Consider the following 17,940-nt stretch of genomic DNA (forward strand, 5'->3'; position numbering starts at 1 on the left):
AATAGCCTTCATCCTTTTGTATATTTATACAATGTCAGCTTATTGCCCCCACAACTGGGTCCTCAATTTACCTACCTTAGAAAGGATGGAAGGCTGAGTCAACCTTGAGCCTTGGCGAGATTCAAACCCTGCAGTAATTGCAGGCAGCTGGTCTTAATAACCAGCTTAATAAAAGGGTGCCTTAAACCCCTGTACTACCAAGGCTTTAAGGAAGTTTATCACTCACTGGAAAAGATATCCTTTCATATCACAGGGTACAATTCTAAATACATATTGATGTTGCCTTACTTAATATCTGCTTATTGGTTTGATTGTGAACTGTGAATGAATCCTTGTTATTGGATGGAACTTTACGATTACTATATTTAATCCTTTATGATTAAATAAATAAATAAATAAATAATTTTATTTCTATACCGCCCTTCTCCTGAAGGACTCAGGGCGGAGTACAGCCTATTAAAAGCACAAAGACAGACATCAATCAATTAAAAATAATATCCTGGCGGAACAGTAGGGTCTTGAGGGCACAGTGAAATACACGGAGGTCGGAGATCTTACGCATTTCCGGGAGCAGTTCATTCCACAGGGCAGGGACTCCCACAGAGAAGGCCCTCCCCCTGGTTGTCGCCAGCCGACATAACTTGGCCGATGGCACCCTGAGGAGACCCTGTCTGTGGGAGTGGACTGGCCGGTGGGAGGCTATTGGTGACAGAAGTCGGTCTCGAAAGTACCCGGGTCCTATGCCATGGAGCGCTTTAAAGGTGGTAACCAACACCTTGAATCGCACCCGGAAGACCACTGGGAGCCAGTGCAGCTCGCGCAGGAGGGGTGTTAGGTGGGCACAATGAGTTGCGCCCATAACCACCTGCGCGGCCACATTCTGGACCAGTTGGAGCCTCTGAGTGCTCTTCAAGGGGAGCCCCATGTAGACAGCATTACAGTAGTCCAGCCGGGAGGTGACAAGGGCGTGAGTGACCGTGTGCAAGGCATCCCGGTCCAGAAAGGGCTGCAACTGGCGAATCAGGTGAACCTGATAGAACCTGATTACTATATTTGTAATATATGTTGGTAAAAGAGAATAACAATAATGGTATTGTTAACAATAATATTATTGTTAACAATAATAACACTGTCTAGTCATCAACGAGATATCTTGCCTTAGCTGCTTTCCCCACTTAGTTAAGAATATTGATTTTGACTATTTTTTTTTAACTAAGAAGTTATTAGATTGCATCTGGGTTTAAGAATATTACACAAACATTAATAATGGAGGGACAATTCTAAAATGGACACCAGCCCTTTCATCAAGTGACACACTTCAAATATTTACAATTAAAAAACAAGAAAGATGGGTATCCTCTAAATACATATCAAGACTAAGGTGACATGCTTTGAAAATAATTTGGAAAAGTATTCTAGATGTTTATGAGCATAGCCCCACTCTGCTTCTAATTAAAGCAGCAATGTCTTTTTTTCAGATTTTTGTGCCAACTTTAAATGTGCAGTAACTTTAAGAATTGTTTGCAAAAATTTAATTTGTTTAGCCAGCTTAACATGTGTTTTATTTTGTTGTATACATAGTTAAAAATGAAAGCAAAGAAAAGGGGAAATAAGAAATGGAAAGCCAGAAAAAAAAAAGAGAGAAAAGAGTACATTTAGAGATTTAGAAATGAATCAATTCAATAAAGTATTCACATTCTTTGCAGAAACCTGAAAAAAGAGGTGGCTGCTTTAACGACAGAGGAGTGATGCACAAAAGGTCCAAAGCACTATTAAATTAGCAATGCACACTCCCAGTTAAGTGTATTTTATTGAATCTCTCACATACGGGTACATATATGTACCCTTTCAGCTTCTTGACTACTATCCTCTGCTGCCATTTCCTCTTTTAATTTCCCACCCAATGCACAAAATAAGTAAATAATCATGCAAAAGGTAAGACATTTACTGGTTAGTTTTGATGGACACTGGTTGTAAAACTCATCTTCTACAAATTCTGTGCATGAATTGCATTTTTTGGAGACAAATTAATTTACCATTTATTTACTGAACAAACAAGAGGCTTCTGTGAATCTCTGCCCTGTTCCCAACTATGCTTATAAAATGCAAGTTCGTATAACTTCAATTATTTCTACAGTAATATGCATGTACACACACACACACACACACACACACACACACACACACACACACACACAGCAATAAGCAGATCAATCCAGAGTTGTTAGGCTATTACCTCATCTATTTGTTCATGGATTTTCTCTTTGGTTTCACTGTCATCTGCTTGCTTCTCTTTTTCTTCATTGTTCGGTGATTTTTTCTCATTTTGATTGTCAACTCCTATATTGTCATCTTTTGCCACCAATTCAGAATCTCCCTAAATAATTCAAGAAAAATATCCATGTTACCACCAATGTACACATAATTCTCAGGCTAACATTATTCAACTTGTTTTGAGAAACATGGTTACTTCTTTATGAATATAGCTATTAAATTAAAAACAATTCTCTATTTTAATAGAATGCATTTGTTGTGCTTTCTCAACAGCAAACAGAGCTAAACTAATAAAATATGCTATCATAGAACAATCTGAACTTTTAAGCTAAAAGTAAAAGTAGATTTATTACATCGCACTCAGACCGTTTTAAAAAGAAAACTCAAAATTTTTCTTAAAAATTCCTTACAAAATAAGGTAAAAGCTATATTAAAATAATAAACCAAGTAAGATTTTTAAAAAATCTTTTTAAAATTCCAAATTGAAAAAAGCCTCAAAATATTTTCTGGGAAAATAAAAAGCCCTTCAAAAGTTCCAATATAAGAAACAGACTGATTGGCGTTTACTCTTTATTTTGCTTAGAGTATTACATTTTGTGCAAAGTAATTATGGTGAAGAATAGTTCTTTGGATGAGTCCCACATACTGAGAGAAGTCAATCATGTGCTGAAGGCATTCACCATTAGGGTAAATGGAACAGCGTCTTCTAACAGAAGTTCTTGGGAGTGATCAGGTATTAACATCAAATATTCTGATAATGAAAGCTGCCATCTCTTTCATTGTCTAATCTCCATTTGAAATGAAGGTTTGGCGCCCATTGCTATTATTTTGCAAAGTTTAATTCATTGTATGAAAAAGCACTTCCTTTTATGTGGCCTGAATGAAAAAATAACTTGAAATGAATTGAATTTTATGTAAAAGTAAAGGTTTCCCCCATCTAGTCATGTCCAACTCTAGGGGGCGGTGCTCATCTCCATTTCTTAGTTGAGGGAGCCAGCGTTGTCTGAAGATATTTCTGTGTTCATGTGACCAGCATGACCATACGCCGAGGCACCCGGAACACTGTTACCTTCCCACTGAAATGGTACTTATTTATCTATTCGCATTTACATGCTTTCGAACTGCTAGGAATGCAGGAGCTGGATCAAATAATGAGAGCTCACCCCGTTGCATAGCACTTGGGTCTCGAACATGGGCTGTCAGTTCTCCAGCTGAGAAGTTTAGCATCTTTAACTGCTGATCCATCATGCCCCCTTTTCTATGTACTGTCATGCATTTTACATAATTAATCAATGGTGCAACTCTTAACTCCTTCAAACATTATATTCATTTAAAATTTTACCTCATCCATCCCTGGTCCAGTTTCTGTTTTCCCATCTTCATTCTCATCCTCCTCTTCCTCTTCTTCCTCCTCATCATCTCCCCAAAGCCTCTCGTCCAATTTGTCAGCATCTCCATCTCCAAGATTTCCCATCTGCTTATCCAAGTCTTCATCTTCATCAGAATTATCATCCTCTTCTATACAAGGTAACATAAATAAAGCTCAATGTTAATCTTCAAAGAAGAAATTCCCATAATTGTAAAGATAAAGCATTATGGGTCTGGAGACAGACTAGAACTCAATAGGAGAACATATAGTTTCCAGCTGATTAAATGAACTAATGGTTTAACTTGATATATAGGCAATTTCTTGTATATAAAGTACTTTTACACTGGTATATGTGAAAGTTCTCATCCCATGGGCAAAAAGAATTTCTACAGCAATGGGAATATTTACGCTTTTTAGCTAGTCTACATGAAATAGAGATTTAAGATAAAAAAAAATCTTAAATATAAAGTATTGATAGAACATTAAAAACCTTATTTTTTATTTCTGGCTGTGTCATACTACCTATGCTAAAGTTCACTCATTCATTATTGTACTATATTGCCGAATAGGAATTATAAACATTGCACTAAACAGATCTTCCAATGCAAACTTTTGCTTTTTAATTAGAACAGCTACTAAACACACAATATCTTCTTTCTTAAATACTTGAAAAAGACCAACAACATTGCCATTTTAGTGTAAAAACCACGACCTATGGACTTCCAAATCCTGTTGAATTCCTGGTCCTCTTGGTCTGAAAATCTTTATCCCATGTATACAAAGAGATCGACATGAACGGAAGGAAAGCTCTGTTTAGAGCTTGGATTTGCTTAATTTTGTCACAAGAAACTACTGGGGGGGTCACATTTTAAGTTAATTCTGTATAGGTACATTTGGTTCTATCAAGTTCCAACTTCAGTAAGAAAAAAACCCCAAAATGTTTCAGTGTTACCAAAAGATTTTCCTAATAATATTACACAGGAATGGGATGCCTGCCTTTCAGTATGTTCTATTAAATTCAAAGAAAAACTTATTAAATTATTATTAAACCTCAGTATCCCAGTTGTGCGCTGAATTCTGGAGTTACTTTAGATCAGGTCAGAAAGATGAAAAATATAGTGCAAAACACATACCTTCTTTTTCTTGCTCCCCATCGTATGTTTTCCCTTCAAAATTTTCAGACATTTCAATTGCATTATCCTCTCCTTCAATATCTGGTTTCGAATCTGGATCTTCCTTTTCCTTTTCCTGACCTTTTTGGTAAGTATCTTCTACCTGGAATATTTAATCAAGCTTTATTTTAACGGGGTGTCTTCTTTAAAGTAGCATGAATTCTCCTTGTCCCCTCCTCAACTTTCAGCAAGATAATTTTAGCATTTTCTCTCCCCTCAAGAATACCATAATTTATTTTTATGTTATATTTCCTTAAAACCGAAGTAGACTATTAAAAAGAATGAAGGGGGTGAAGTGACTTTGAAACCCATTAAATGAATGTACAAAAATAATGCAGGGATTCCTGCATTACTCCATGTATTAACCGTTCCTTAACATTCCATGCATTAACCTTTCCTGCACTAATAGAACCGCACTTTGCATATGACCTTTATGCCTTTAACCAAAATACACATTTCAGTCGCTTTATTCCAAACTAGACCAACCATTCCTGGCAGAAGTGGTTTGATGGTGTCTGGTATGGAAAAAGCCTAAAATTTTAGTTGCAGTGATTAAGGAGAAGCATGTCAGCTGTTGGCATATGCTATGCTGGAAGCCTGACTGATCCTGACAAGGCCATTGCTATAAAGAATAAATGCCTAGGCTAAGACATGGATAACAGCAGGGCTGAGGAAAGGGATGGCACTGGGAAGAAGTGATTGAGGAAAAGAAAGGACTGAGGGAAGTGTGAAGATTGGGGGAGTGTGGGCTAGTTGACCTATGCTGTGCTGCCACACCTCTGATGCTACTGGCCTTGGCTTAATTACCTCAGAAATTTGCTCTGTTGTTGTTTTGGGTGTTTTAATATCAAAAATTTGGGACCAACACAAAGGTTCCAGATTTTGTTTCTGAACTTTGACATGTTTTCCATTTTGTGCACATCCTTATGCAATGCTGTTTGTTCACCACCAAAACGTATAAGTACTTTTTCATGTTTCCCATAAATACTAAAACCCTAGGATTCATTTGCTTTGTATAGACTATAAATAGACACTTCAAACCTTACCTGGTCTTCATTTTCTATCTTATCACTAACATCCTTTTTGCCTTCGCCTTCTCCAATGCCACCATCTTCATAATCATGGAATTCTGTTCCTCCTTCTCCCCCATCCTCAATTATTTCTTTTGGTAAACAGAAACCCTAATAAAAAAAAAATCACTCGGCTGAACCAAGGATAGCAGTCATTAAAATGAACACTAAAATGAACATTAAAATGAAATCCACTAAGATCAGTTACTTATTAACATGTAAATTAATTGTCATATAACTGGATTATTCACCCAAAAGTTCCTAAAGAACTATATGTAAAATTGCTTTCCTCCTAGAAAAATAGTCTTTTTTATTCACATCAGAATCAGAATACCAGAAGAAAGCCAAAATGATATCATTTTTTTAAAAAAAGTAGGCAGTCAACTTAATATTTCTTCCAGGCAAATTGCTGGGAATGACAATCAAAATTTAAGAAATAACTAGGTATTCAGGAGAACAAGATTTGCTCGAAGAAAATTAGAATGGATTCTGCAATGGTTAAATCCTGCCTCAACTTTTTTGAATTTTCTGAGAGTGCCAACAGGGTACATGAATTAAAATGAATTTATGAATACCGTACATTTTGCTGCTCCAAAAGCCTGATGAAGTTCCCCATCAAAGACTTATGAATCAGAATAAGTGAATCATTCCTTTTAAGCAGTGTTTCTCAACCATAGCCATCTGGATTTAAACTCTGGGTTGGCTGGGGAATCGTGGGAGTTGAAGTTCAGACCAAGGTTGAGAAACACTGCAAAAAAAGGATTGATTCTCTTATTCTGTGTTCATTCATAAGTCTTAATTTAGAAATAGTCAGGTAGCCGAATAGTGGATAATACTAAAGTATTCAGAATAGTAAAAGCTAAAACTGATTATGAAGAGCTCTGGAACAATACTTTTAAATTGAGTGAATTGTCAATCAAAGAGTAATGCTAAGCAAGTGTAAAGTAATGCACGTTCAAACAACTGGTTTTTGTCCTTCCATTTCACATCTATAGTGTTGTGGTCTGAACTGTCTGCAACTGATCAGGAAAGAAAGTTTGAGGTCACAGTGCACAACAGAATGAAAATGTTGACTAAGCTGCTCATAGAAAAGGGAACCTCTGTGTTAAGAGTGATTAGAAATCACCTGAAAATAACAATGTCCCTATACAAACCTATGGTACTTCCACATCTGGAATAGCATGCACAGTTCCAGTTTCCATACTTAGGATATAGGAAAGCTGGAAAAAAATTGTAAAAGACTGCAACCAAAATGATAATGAGTTCAAACACTTCCCTGTGAGAAAAGGCAAGAAGACCTTATACACTTTTAGCCTAGAAAAAACGTGATGGAGATGGGACATAACTGTGGTACACACAATCTAGCATGATATAGAAAAAATGGACAGGAAGATGAGGATCTTCGTTTTATCTGCACACATCTGACAGAAACTGGTTCAATTTTACCCAGTGTTTGGGCCATTTAATTCTAGTCAAACAGCTTACTAGTTAACATTCTGAAAAGTCTGCTAAGCTTGTACTGGAAAACCAATACAATATGCAACAATAAACACTACTCCATTTCAAAGGCCATGTTTTAATTTCAGAAAAAAATAGCACAAAGCAAAAATATTTTTTTTTAAAAAAAAATGAAAGGTATCTATTAAATGTAGATTCTCACAATGACATTCACTTTTCACTTCTTACCTTTTGTGCAATTTCCGTAAATATGTTTGTCAAGACAAAAAGCAATTTTGCAGTGCTCCTATGTGTGGCCAAGGAAACCGTGAGGTAGAAAAGGACAATATTGGAATATTTGCAAAGAATTGGCAATAGACGTACCAGCAAGTGGCAGGCCTGATTAAAAAACTGAAGAAATAAAAGAAAAATAATGTCAATTAATGGAAAATATTAAGCGACTACATATTCTTTCCCCAGGATTAGTTTCACTGTCTGTAGTATTTATAAGCAATTTCAGAAAAATATTTTTTATTCTTATATGCTACTATTTGAGGCAAGATGAAGAAACAATTTTAACATTATGTTTAACATCTTTCCCCAAGATTTATTTCAGCCGAAAAATATCACCTTGCATTTGTATTCAGTGTAATCCTCGCCATGAGTTTTCAATTCCACCAAGAGTTCAGAAATGACTGAAATTATTTTTTGTATATGCAAAGAATTCACATCAGAACAAATTTCTTCATCTAAGAGTTTAGTTAAATGCCCTGTCTGGAGCTCATCAACTGAAGATTCTTCCCCTGGAATAAGAAATATAAAAAGCAATTATCAAAAATGCATTCCAACTGAGCACATGAATATGTCCTATAAATCGTTGGTTCTCATTTTTTAAAATTATTGTGCTACAGAAGTGTCATATACATATACAAGAAAAATGCATTTGACATAACAGTTGCTTTCAAAACAAAACAAGTGAAAGAATTCTTTCAGTCTTACCATCTTCCTTTGGGAATATCTCCTCGTTGTCTTTTCTTCTTTCAACCAAACACTGAACAGAACTCAAGATAACGTGGATTGCAAGTTCTATTTCATCCGAGAAGTGTTCTACAAATCCATCATCGGATGTTTCGTCATCTATAGAAATATCATTGAAAAGTTAAATGGGGAAGGTTTTTAGTTTTACAATGAAGAGATGGATGGATGGATAGATAGATAAATGTGTGCACGATGCTTGCTTCCATAGTGTCTAGCTAACTACTTACTTAAATGCTTACAGTAAGTAAACTATCTACTTACTTAAATAAAATACTGCCCTAATTTTCTCCCTATTTGAGTATCTGAAGTATCAAAATTCTCCCTCCATTAAAATCGGGATCGATACTATTGTACATTATAGAGAAAGTTGTTGTTCTTCAGAATTAAATCAGAGATTCCCTTTCAGACAGTGGTGGAATTCAAATTTTTTTATTACTGGTTCTGTGGGTGTGGCTTGGTTGGCGTGGCAGGGAAAGGATATTGCAAAATCTCCATTCCCACCCCACTCTGAGGCCAGCCAGAGGTTCAGAGTTCTCCGAACTACTCAAAATTTCCGCTACCGGTTTTCCAGAACTTGTCAGAACATGCTGAATAGCACCCCTGCTTTCAGGGATGTAATACAAAAATGACTGGTAGTGAAGTCAATAATTTCATTATTTCAAATAAAACTTCTGCACATACAGGTAGTCCTCAACTTACTTGAGCCCAAAATTTCTACTGATACGTGAGACATTTGTTAAGTGAGCTTTGCCCCATTTTAAGACCTTTTCTGCCTCGGCTGTCAAGGGAATCATTGCAGTTGATAAGTTAGTAACTTGGTTCCTAAGTGAATCTGGCTTCCCCATTGACTTTTGTTTGTCAAAAAGTCGCAAAAGGGGATCACATGACTCTGTGACACAGCAAAAGTCATAAATATGAACCAGTTGCCAAGCATCTGAATTTTGATCACATGATCTTGGGGATGTTTCAAAGGTCACAACTGTAAAAAAACGGTCATTAAGTCCCTTTTTTTCAGTCCTGCTGTAACTTTGAATGATCACTAAATGAATTGTTGTAAATTGGGCACCACCTGTAGCTGAAAGTTTAATCACTTAGGAACTAGATAGCACCCCCCCCCACACTCAGCCTCACAGTAAGTTAAAAGTAGCCTGAGGGAGTCGAACTATGAGGCACCTTCCCTAAGCCCTAAATTTTACTCAAACAATTCTAGTATAACCTCTCCCAGGATGGGAAAACCCCATAAGCCCCAGTGATACATTTGTGACCTCAAAGGCAAGCTTAGAAGAACTGAGAGAAAATCAATATAGCAGTAACTCAAGTAAGGTTGTCTTTACTTTTTAAGTTGATCCCTTCTTTACTTTTGCTTTCCAGAAGGTCCACTACTCAGACAATCTGCTTCCAAATACCGGTAGTCCTCGACTTATGATCACAACTGAGCCCAAAATTTCTGTTGTTAAGTGAGTTTTGCCCCATTTTATGACCTTTCTTGTCACAGTTGTTAAGTGAATCACTGCAGTTGACAAGGTAGTAAGTCGGTTGTTAAGTGAGTCTGGCTTCCCTATTGACTTTGCTTGACAGAAGATTGCAAAAGGAGATCACGTGACCCCAGGACACTGGAGCAGTCACAAATATGAACCAGTTGCCAAGCATCTAAATTTTAATCACATGATCATGGGGATACTGCAAAGGTCATAACTGTGAAGAATGGTCGTAAGTCACTTGTTCCGTGCCGTTGTAACTTTGAACAGTCACTAAAAGAAACTGTTGTAAGCCGAGGACTACCTCTACTGCTGAAGTACAATAAAAATGGCTTAAGGGAACAGTAAACGTCCTAGATCCCAGCCCCTTAAAGACTATACTTTCACTTACAAAAAGCCCATTTCTAGAAAGAAGAACAATCTAACATTGTGATCGCTGGATATCAAGCATAAAGAAATACTTAGGAACATAAAAAGTAATGATGTAGTTAATCCTATTGGCAAACAGAGAACGATATTAAATCAATAAAGCCCTTGCATTATTGAGCAGAAGAAGGAGAGAGAATCATTTTTACCTTCACAGTGTGAAATTGAACTGAAGAGCTGTGTCTTCCAGATAGCAAAATCATCTACACTGCTATTAATTTCTCCTTGGATATATATGAGACTCCTGATTAATGTCATCTGTGATCCAATTTGATTGATTTGAGAATCGGGTGTTGTAAACAGCAGCTCAATATCCTGCAGTTGGGTTGAAACCTTCAGCAAACAATCCACTCCTGAAGAGCACACTTCAAAGCTTTTCCTGAGAAAAAACGTTAAAAGGGACATTGGAAACTGAATAAAAACTGCTATGAATAAACATGGAGTGGTTTCTGTTGCACTTATGAGTGACTTGACATTAGAAATATAATACATACATACACACACACACACACACACATACACATTTACAGTAGCAAAACAGGCCAGATCTAAGCATCCCACGGATTGGATTGGATCCTGCCCATGGGCCTTGAGTTTGACACCCCTGAGCTAGGCTATCAGAGTGGTTTAGCTTTCCGATGGGCAAAACCCCTAGAAAAGGTATAATCCTACTGAGGCAGTTACATGCAGCTTGCAAACAAATGCAACCCTCTTTTTTGTCCCAAAGGATGCATCTCACTTACCAAGAATGGAAGAGAGTCTCAGAAGACACCTGTTTTATTCTGTCCACGTCTGATTTTACTGCCTTCACCTCTACTAGCATCTCTTTCACCCTGGAAGCCAGCTGCTGATATATCGTATCCTGCTTCCGCATCCTGCATGCAGCAGGCAGCTGTTCTGGACTCATTGGAGTGAGATACTGTAGGTCTGATGGATCCAGTTCTGGAAGTGACTTTAGAATAGTGGAAGAGTTCAATTCCACCCCTTCAGATTTTATTTCTGTCCTAGGGGTGTTCAAAGCTTGGTCTTCTGGACAGCATTCTATAAACCAAGACAGCTGTTCTAGAAGCACTACACACTGCATGGAAAGATACTGCAATCTGTCAGTCCACTGCTGAACACCTTCTTGGGGAGGGAAAACCACTTCGTATTCACTTCCAGGAGACAGCCTGGCATCAATCTCTTGTATACAGCTTATCTGATTCCTGTTCAAGAGATTCATATAAGTAACAAACAGATTTATTGGTAATTAAAATGCAATTATTACAATTTGAGTAGCAGTATTTTAGTCTTTATTAGATTTGGACATAGAGCTTTCCCTAAATGTTTTGTTTTTTCCTCTTCAATTATCTACTTGATTTCTCACCATCCTGTAAGAGACCTATTTTTCTTCTGAATTTGTTTTCCAATACACCCAGGAAGCCTGTGGATTTGTCTATTCAAGCTTTTCTCAATTGGTACCTTCAACCAGAGAAAGCAGGGAATTGTACTCTCAATACAGACTGAGGAAGGCCTGAATAATGATAGGGATAATAATGGCAACCTCAGGTGAGCAATACGGTCCCCAAAGAATGACAACCTCATTTCTGTTCAATTTTCTTTAGCCAGGGTTACAGTGGGAAAAAGAAAATCCTGCTATAAATTTTTTTTTACCTGAAATTAGATCAATTCAGCAATTATTTTAAGTAACTCCTAAGTATGAGAAAACCAGATCTTTCAAAAACTGAAAGAAGTATTTGGGTGCCCCATGAATAAAATTAATGATTTAATTGGGCTCAGAAATGGGACATGTATGTATGTATGTATGTATGTATGTATTCATTTATTTATTAAATTTGTATACCGCCCTTCTTTCGGACTCAGGGCGGTGAACAGCCAAAATAAAAACATTTGTACAAAAGTTAAAATAATTATTTAAAACTAATTAAATAGAATTTTGCCCGTAATTTAAAACATATTCAATTAAAATCAATATCAAATGTTAAAACCAACATGGAATGTATAACCAATTAAACAATTACATTTTAGTTTTTGTGTCATAGGGCTCTCAAATTCTGGGGTACTTCCATCACCCAATGAGGTTTCCTCAGGCAGAGTGGGAATGCTGTCAAAATTTGCTCCCACTTTGTTTGGGCTGAGCTACAGCAAAATGGCAAGCAAAGCCCAGGATGAGCTTTAAACATCCTCCTCAATGACCTCAACAAACCTGATTTTTTTTAAAAAAACCATGCGATCATCAGGCTCTTGACAACTGGTACCATTTACAATAGTTACAGCTCTCCCATGTCACATGATTTAACATTTGTAACCTCAACAGCCAGCTTCTGACAAGCATATCAGTGAAGAAGTTGGCAAGAAGTCGTAAGTTGTGGTCATGTGACATTGTGCTTAATGATTGCAAGTCTGTAGCTGGAACTGACACTGTAAGCTGGCACGATCATGTGATGTTGCACTTTATGACCATGTATGTAGCTTAGCAACATAATAGCTGGTCTCAATTGCAGTTGGCAAGTGAGGACTACCTGTATATAGTTATAGAAGCTCTTCTTAATCCGAATGAATAAATTTGGAATATATATATATATTATTTTATAAAAATAAAATAGAAAGACAATACCTCAGGAAAACCCACTGTTCTGTCAAAGCAGTGAGAGACTTCCTCTGTTTGACAAGCATCTTCATGAGGTGCGCAGTGAATCCTTTGCATCGCTCAACAGTACTTACTCCAATCTCCTGTAGAAAAAGGTAGCCGCTCTCATCCTTCTGTTTATCAAAACAAGTTCCTCTAATGATAGCTGTAAAATGCTTGAGGCTATACTGTCAATTAGTTAGATATGATTTTGCACGTTGTTTTTAATTCCCCTTCAGGTACTTTGAGAGATGTATAAAATTACATTGCAAATTTATTCCATACCTAAATTAGAGTGACTAATTAAGCATTCTTAATTATATGTAGGGTTTATTAAATGCAGCCAAGCGCTAAAGATAAGTAATGAAATAGTATAGTTATCCAACTTCATTTCTTCATTTAATTGCCACATAATTTCACAATATTTTTGCCTCTATGGTGCCCTCCAATATGTTAAATTGTAACATTCAATGTCCTCAGTCAATAGGAGTCAAGGGCTGGGAATGATAGCAGTCATAGTCCAAAACACCTAGATTTCGCCATACAGGGGAAGTCTAGTCTACAACTAAAGGACACGCACTCTAAGAAGGTGTCCATCTGTATATAAGACAACATCAAGTCTTAGAATAAGTGGTACTATTTCACCAACTGTATTGACTATTGTAACGCTCTCTACATGGGGCTCCCCTTGAGGAGCACTCGGAGGCGCCAATTGCGGCCGCGCGGGTGGTGATGGGAGCGACGTGGCGCTCCCATGTAACACCTCTCCTGCGCGAGCTGCACTGGCTCCCGGTGGTCTTCCGAGTGCACTTCAAGATTTTGGTTATTACCTTTAGAGCGCTCCATGGCTTAGGACCTGGTTATTTACGGGACCACCTGCTACCACCAATAGCCTCCCAATAACCAGTACGCTCCCATAGAGAGGGGCTCCTCCGGGTGCCGTTGGCCAAACAATGTGGACTGGCAGCCCCCAGGGGGAGAGCCTTCTCTGTGGGGGCACCTACTATCTGGAACGAGCTCCCCCCGGAGATACGGAGGATCCCGGATCTGCGTACCTTCCGTCGCACGCTCAAGACTTTCTTATTTCATCAAGCTGGCCTGACCTAAGTCTTTCCCCTTTTTAAATGGAAATTTTAAATTTGGTTTTAAATTATTGGGGTTTTAAATTTGTTCAGCCAAATTATTTAATTCGTTTTAGTTTATTTTAAATTTTGTATCTATATGTTTTATTCTATGGCTGTTCACCGCCCTGAGTCCTTCGGGAGTAGGGCGGTATACAAATTCAATATATATTGAAACTTCTGGTTTTGCTTCCTTTATTTATTACTTTTTACCTCCCTACTTTCCTTGGCGAGTTCAAGGTGATGTACATGGAAAATGTCTCTTATTTTATCCAAAGCAACTAAGTCTGTAAGGTAGGTTGAACTGAGAGAAAGTGACTGACCCTAAGTCACTCGGTGAGCTTTATGGACAAGAAAAGTTTCAAGAAAAAACCCTCCTATCTCCATGGCCCAAGCCTAACACCAAAACAAGGGTATTACATTGGTTCTGGGGATTTACCTTGGAAGGTGCTAATAATGCTGTCTGAAGCCTACAGTGATGTGCAAGAGACTGATAGAAGTATTTCTGGCATCCATCCCAGGACAAAGAGATTTGAGAGAGTAACCTGAAAAGCAAAACAATTTGAATCCCTTGAGACAGAGGTATCCAAACTTTGGTTGAAGCTCTCATGGAGTTGTAGAAAACTTACACAGTCACAACTTTTTTAGGCCTGTAAGGCTTGAGAAGGCAAACTGATAAGCCAACCCAAAGAGTTTTGATCGAAGATCAGATCTATGGGCCTAATTGCTGCCAAACACATCTTCCAATCAGAGAAATATTTATTCATAAAAGGGGCCACTCAAACTCATTTATCTTTTGAGCAGTCTGTGAGATTATAACAAATCCCTGCCCTAACAAAAAAAAAAAGGCAAACACTTCAAAGTCTTCATATGATAGTATATAATAACACAAAATCTACATCTTAAAAATTCTTGATCAGCATTTGATTGTATACTTAAATTGGATAACTGATCTTTATTGGCTTTCCCTGCTGTGTATTACATCCAGTAAATCTTATTAATTTCCACAGTGTTTGTTTCCATTACAAAGAGCAGGGAGAGGATCTCTGATCAGAAGTAGAAATGAAGGCCAAAGATCCACATTTTTCAGATTGTTGTTGACTAAAGTAAAAATAATCCCATAAGGAGAAAACAATGGGATATTCATCATGCTTAATCTGATTTTAAAATAACCGAATCAATTATCTTCACAGACTAGATTTCAAAAATCCAAGAATATATTTTTGCCATCTTTTCTGACATCAAAATTCTATTATAGTACAGAACTAAAGCAATACATACGTTGCATCCAATTTATGCGTGCCGTTAACTAAAGCCAATGCTCTGTTTAAATCCAATGGATGAAGGAAAAGCATATTTTGCGAACTTTTGGAACGAGACCAAGTCAGGCCTTTGCGATATGATAATCCTAGAAAGATATTTATTTATTAGGTTTTTATTCCGCCTTTATTATTTTTATAATAATTCAAAGCAATGAATATACCAATACTCCTTTCTCTTCCTATTTTCCCCACAAAAACAACCCTGTGAGATGGATTGTGCTAAGGGAGAATGACTGGTCGAAGATCACCTAATTGGCTTTCATGCCTAAGGCATGACTAGAACTAGTCTCTTGATTTCTAGGTTAGCCTCTTAACCACTACATCAAACTAATATTTTTATCTTTCTCAGATCTTTAATATTAAATATTTTTGCAAATCTACTCATGCAGTTAAGAATCCAAATCTAGTGCTCGTTTGGAATCAGAATTCCAATCAAATAATAGGAACGATTGTCATTGGACCTACATACTGGATAGATTTTCCTTCACATTCACTGAATTTTCTTTATTTGTAAATTAATGTGACAAAAAACATCAATTGTGGTTTATCATTGTTAAGCTGTAACAGTATGGCTTGTTCAACCAATTGTAATTTAAAATATTGATCTGGCATGATTTATGAATGAAGTCTCAGTTTATGTATGTGCCCAAATTATGGTTGGATATTAAAATATAGGCTCATATGCCTTCCTTCGCCATTATCTCTTCTCATTCTAATTCACTTAGATCTGATTTAAACCACACTATTGTCTAAAAATAACTATATTCAAATAAGGAGAACTATGTGAAGATGATCCAAATTCTCTGAAACAAGGAATTTAGAACATGCTTTTCTCATTGAAAAGACACAGGCACAATCACTAGCATCTCTGAGTAAGAGAATGAAATTGCAGGTGATGGATTTCTTTGTTGGACTAAAAGTCTAGTAAGATAAGTGCTGGAGTTTCTCTACTCAAGCAAATTTAACTAGAGATTAACAGATTAAGTGGGTTTGTTTGTCCCTGTTTTTTTATTTTTCTTTAATGAAAATTAAGGTAATTCATCATTATATGCAGGTTTCATGACTGATGGGAAAACAATCAATATGAAGTACCAGGGTATATTCAGAGGAGATCCGTAGAACTGTAGGACTTGCATAAACCATAATCACTACTATTTGTATCCATGTGCAATTATTTCATACCAATTCTTTTCCTATGTTACTTACTTACGGAAACTCATGTTTCCGTGAACCAAAACTAACTGCTTGCCAATACATGAAATTCATTCTGTGACTGAGCCCTAAAAAACAAGGGCATGTTTTGATTTACATAATATGTTAGAAGAATTTTGATTTAACTGACCTGTAGTTGCAAGGTGTTTAAAGAGCTCTGCTAGAGCCCTTTGTTTTTGCATAAGTAAGTGTTTGGCTTCGGATTTCTGTTTTTCCTTTTCTGAAGTTGAATTCACAGACATGTTCTGCAATTTGTGGGCAGAAGAAATTACGTCACCTGCAAGGAGGAGGAGAAGAATCAATAGGAGTATCACAGTCTCTCAAATTATATTTTCTTTTTCTTGTATGCTAGACATGTTTTCTTTAGGAGAAAAAGCAGTATACAAATATTTTATTTTTAATATTGACTGATATTAAAACCACACCTGTGACCTGTTCTGTTATTGTTTTAGAGGTATTTCTTTACCTAAAGAAAGAAACATAATGACCAAAGACAAAAAAGCAAGAGGAATAGGAGTGATTTCCAACTTCATGACAGCTTGATTGTAGCTAACTATCTTTCTGCAGCCAATGCTGAGACCAGTCCACCTGGCCTCCAGAGGGCTAAGGTAAAACCAATTTCCTGAATCTCCAAGCAGCATTATGCTAGCATGGCAGCACTGAAGCAATCACAGATTTGCCCGATTTCAACCCAACTGGAGTCATGGGTCCCAGTTTTTGGACACACTCTGTAAGTTAGACCATTTGAGGTACCTTGAGTCAAATGTTGTTGTCCTATGATGTACTACTATATTGCCCAGTTAATTACATACCGTATTTTCCGGCATATAAGACGACTGGGCGTATAAGACGACCCCCAACTTTTCCTGTTAAAATATAGGGTTTGGGCTATACTCGCCATATAAGACTGCCCCTCTTCCAATGCACACCAAATAAAAATTAAAAAACATCAACTGGCTCACCTACAATGTAAAAGCAGCTGTGCTAGACCCAAAATGGCCCCTGTAACAAGCAGGAACCTCACACAGCCACAAAAAGCCCCCCCAAAAAACTTTCATACTCTAAACACACACAACACAACACAACTGGCTCACCCACAATGTAAAAGCAGCTGTGCTAGACCCAAAATGGCCCCTGCAACAAGCAGGAACCTCACACAGCCACAAAAAGTCCAAAAAACCAACTTTCACACTTTACACACACAAAATTCCACATACAGCTTTGTGAGATTTTGTGTGTTTGTGTAGTTGGAGTGAAACACTACAGAAACACACTACATCTCAGAAAGCTGCACAAATATTGTTTTATTTTATTTTATTTTTATTTTTATATGAAAGCTAAATTTAAAACTTCCTGAACTTTAAATGGCTAGGTCTAAAAAAGAACAACTAA

The 17,940-nt window shown here is 37.1% G+C and overlaps 1 protein-coding gene across 1 annotated transcript in view; it reads right to left on the reverse strand.

Annotated features, from left to right (window-relative positions):
* The window catches only part of MDN1 (midasin AAA ATPase 1), a 122,187-nt gene that overhangs the window by 16,321 nt on the left and 87,926 nt on the right, over positions 1-17,940 (reverse strand). Inside the window, exons 75-87 of the mRNA XM_034408983.3 lie at positions 16,679-16,825; positions 15,296-15,422; positions 14,454-14,559; positions 12,882-12,997; positions 11,008-11,469; positions 10,414-10,643; positions 8,322-8,459; positions 7,953-8,125; positions 7,572-7,733; positions 5,862-5,996; positions 4,777-4,918; positions 3,617-3,792; positions 2,237-2,377 (exon numbers count right to left, since the gene is read on the reverse strand). Coding sequence (XP_034264874.2) covers positions 2,237-2,377; positions 3,617-3,792; positions 4,777-4,918; positions 5,862-5,996; positions 7,572-7,733; positions 7,953-8,125; positions 8,322-8,459; positions 10,414-10,643; positions 11,008-11,469; positions 12,882-12,997; positions 14,454-14,559; positions 15,296-15,422; positions 16,679-16,825 — 2,255 coding nt within the window. The remainder of the gene's footprint in view (positions 1-2,236; positions 2,378-3,616; positions 3,793-4,776; positions 4,919-5,861; positions 5,997-7,571; positions 7,734-7,952; positions 8,126-8,321; positions 8,460-10,413; positions 10,644-11,007; positions 11,470-12,881; positions 12,998-14,453; positions 14,560-15,295; positions 15,423-16,678; positions 16,826-17,940) is intronic.

This window comes from Pantherophis guttatus, chromosome 1 (genome assembly GCF_059756535.1).
Source record: "Pantherophis guttatus breed Tessera chromosome 1, ASM5975653v1, whole genome shotgun sequence".
Lineage (NCBI taxonomy): Eukaryota > Metazoa > Chordata > Lepidosauria > Squamata > Colubridae > Pantherophis > Pantherophis guttatus.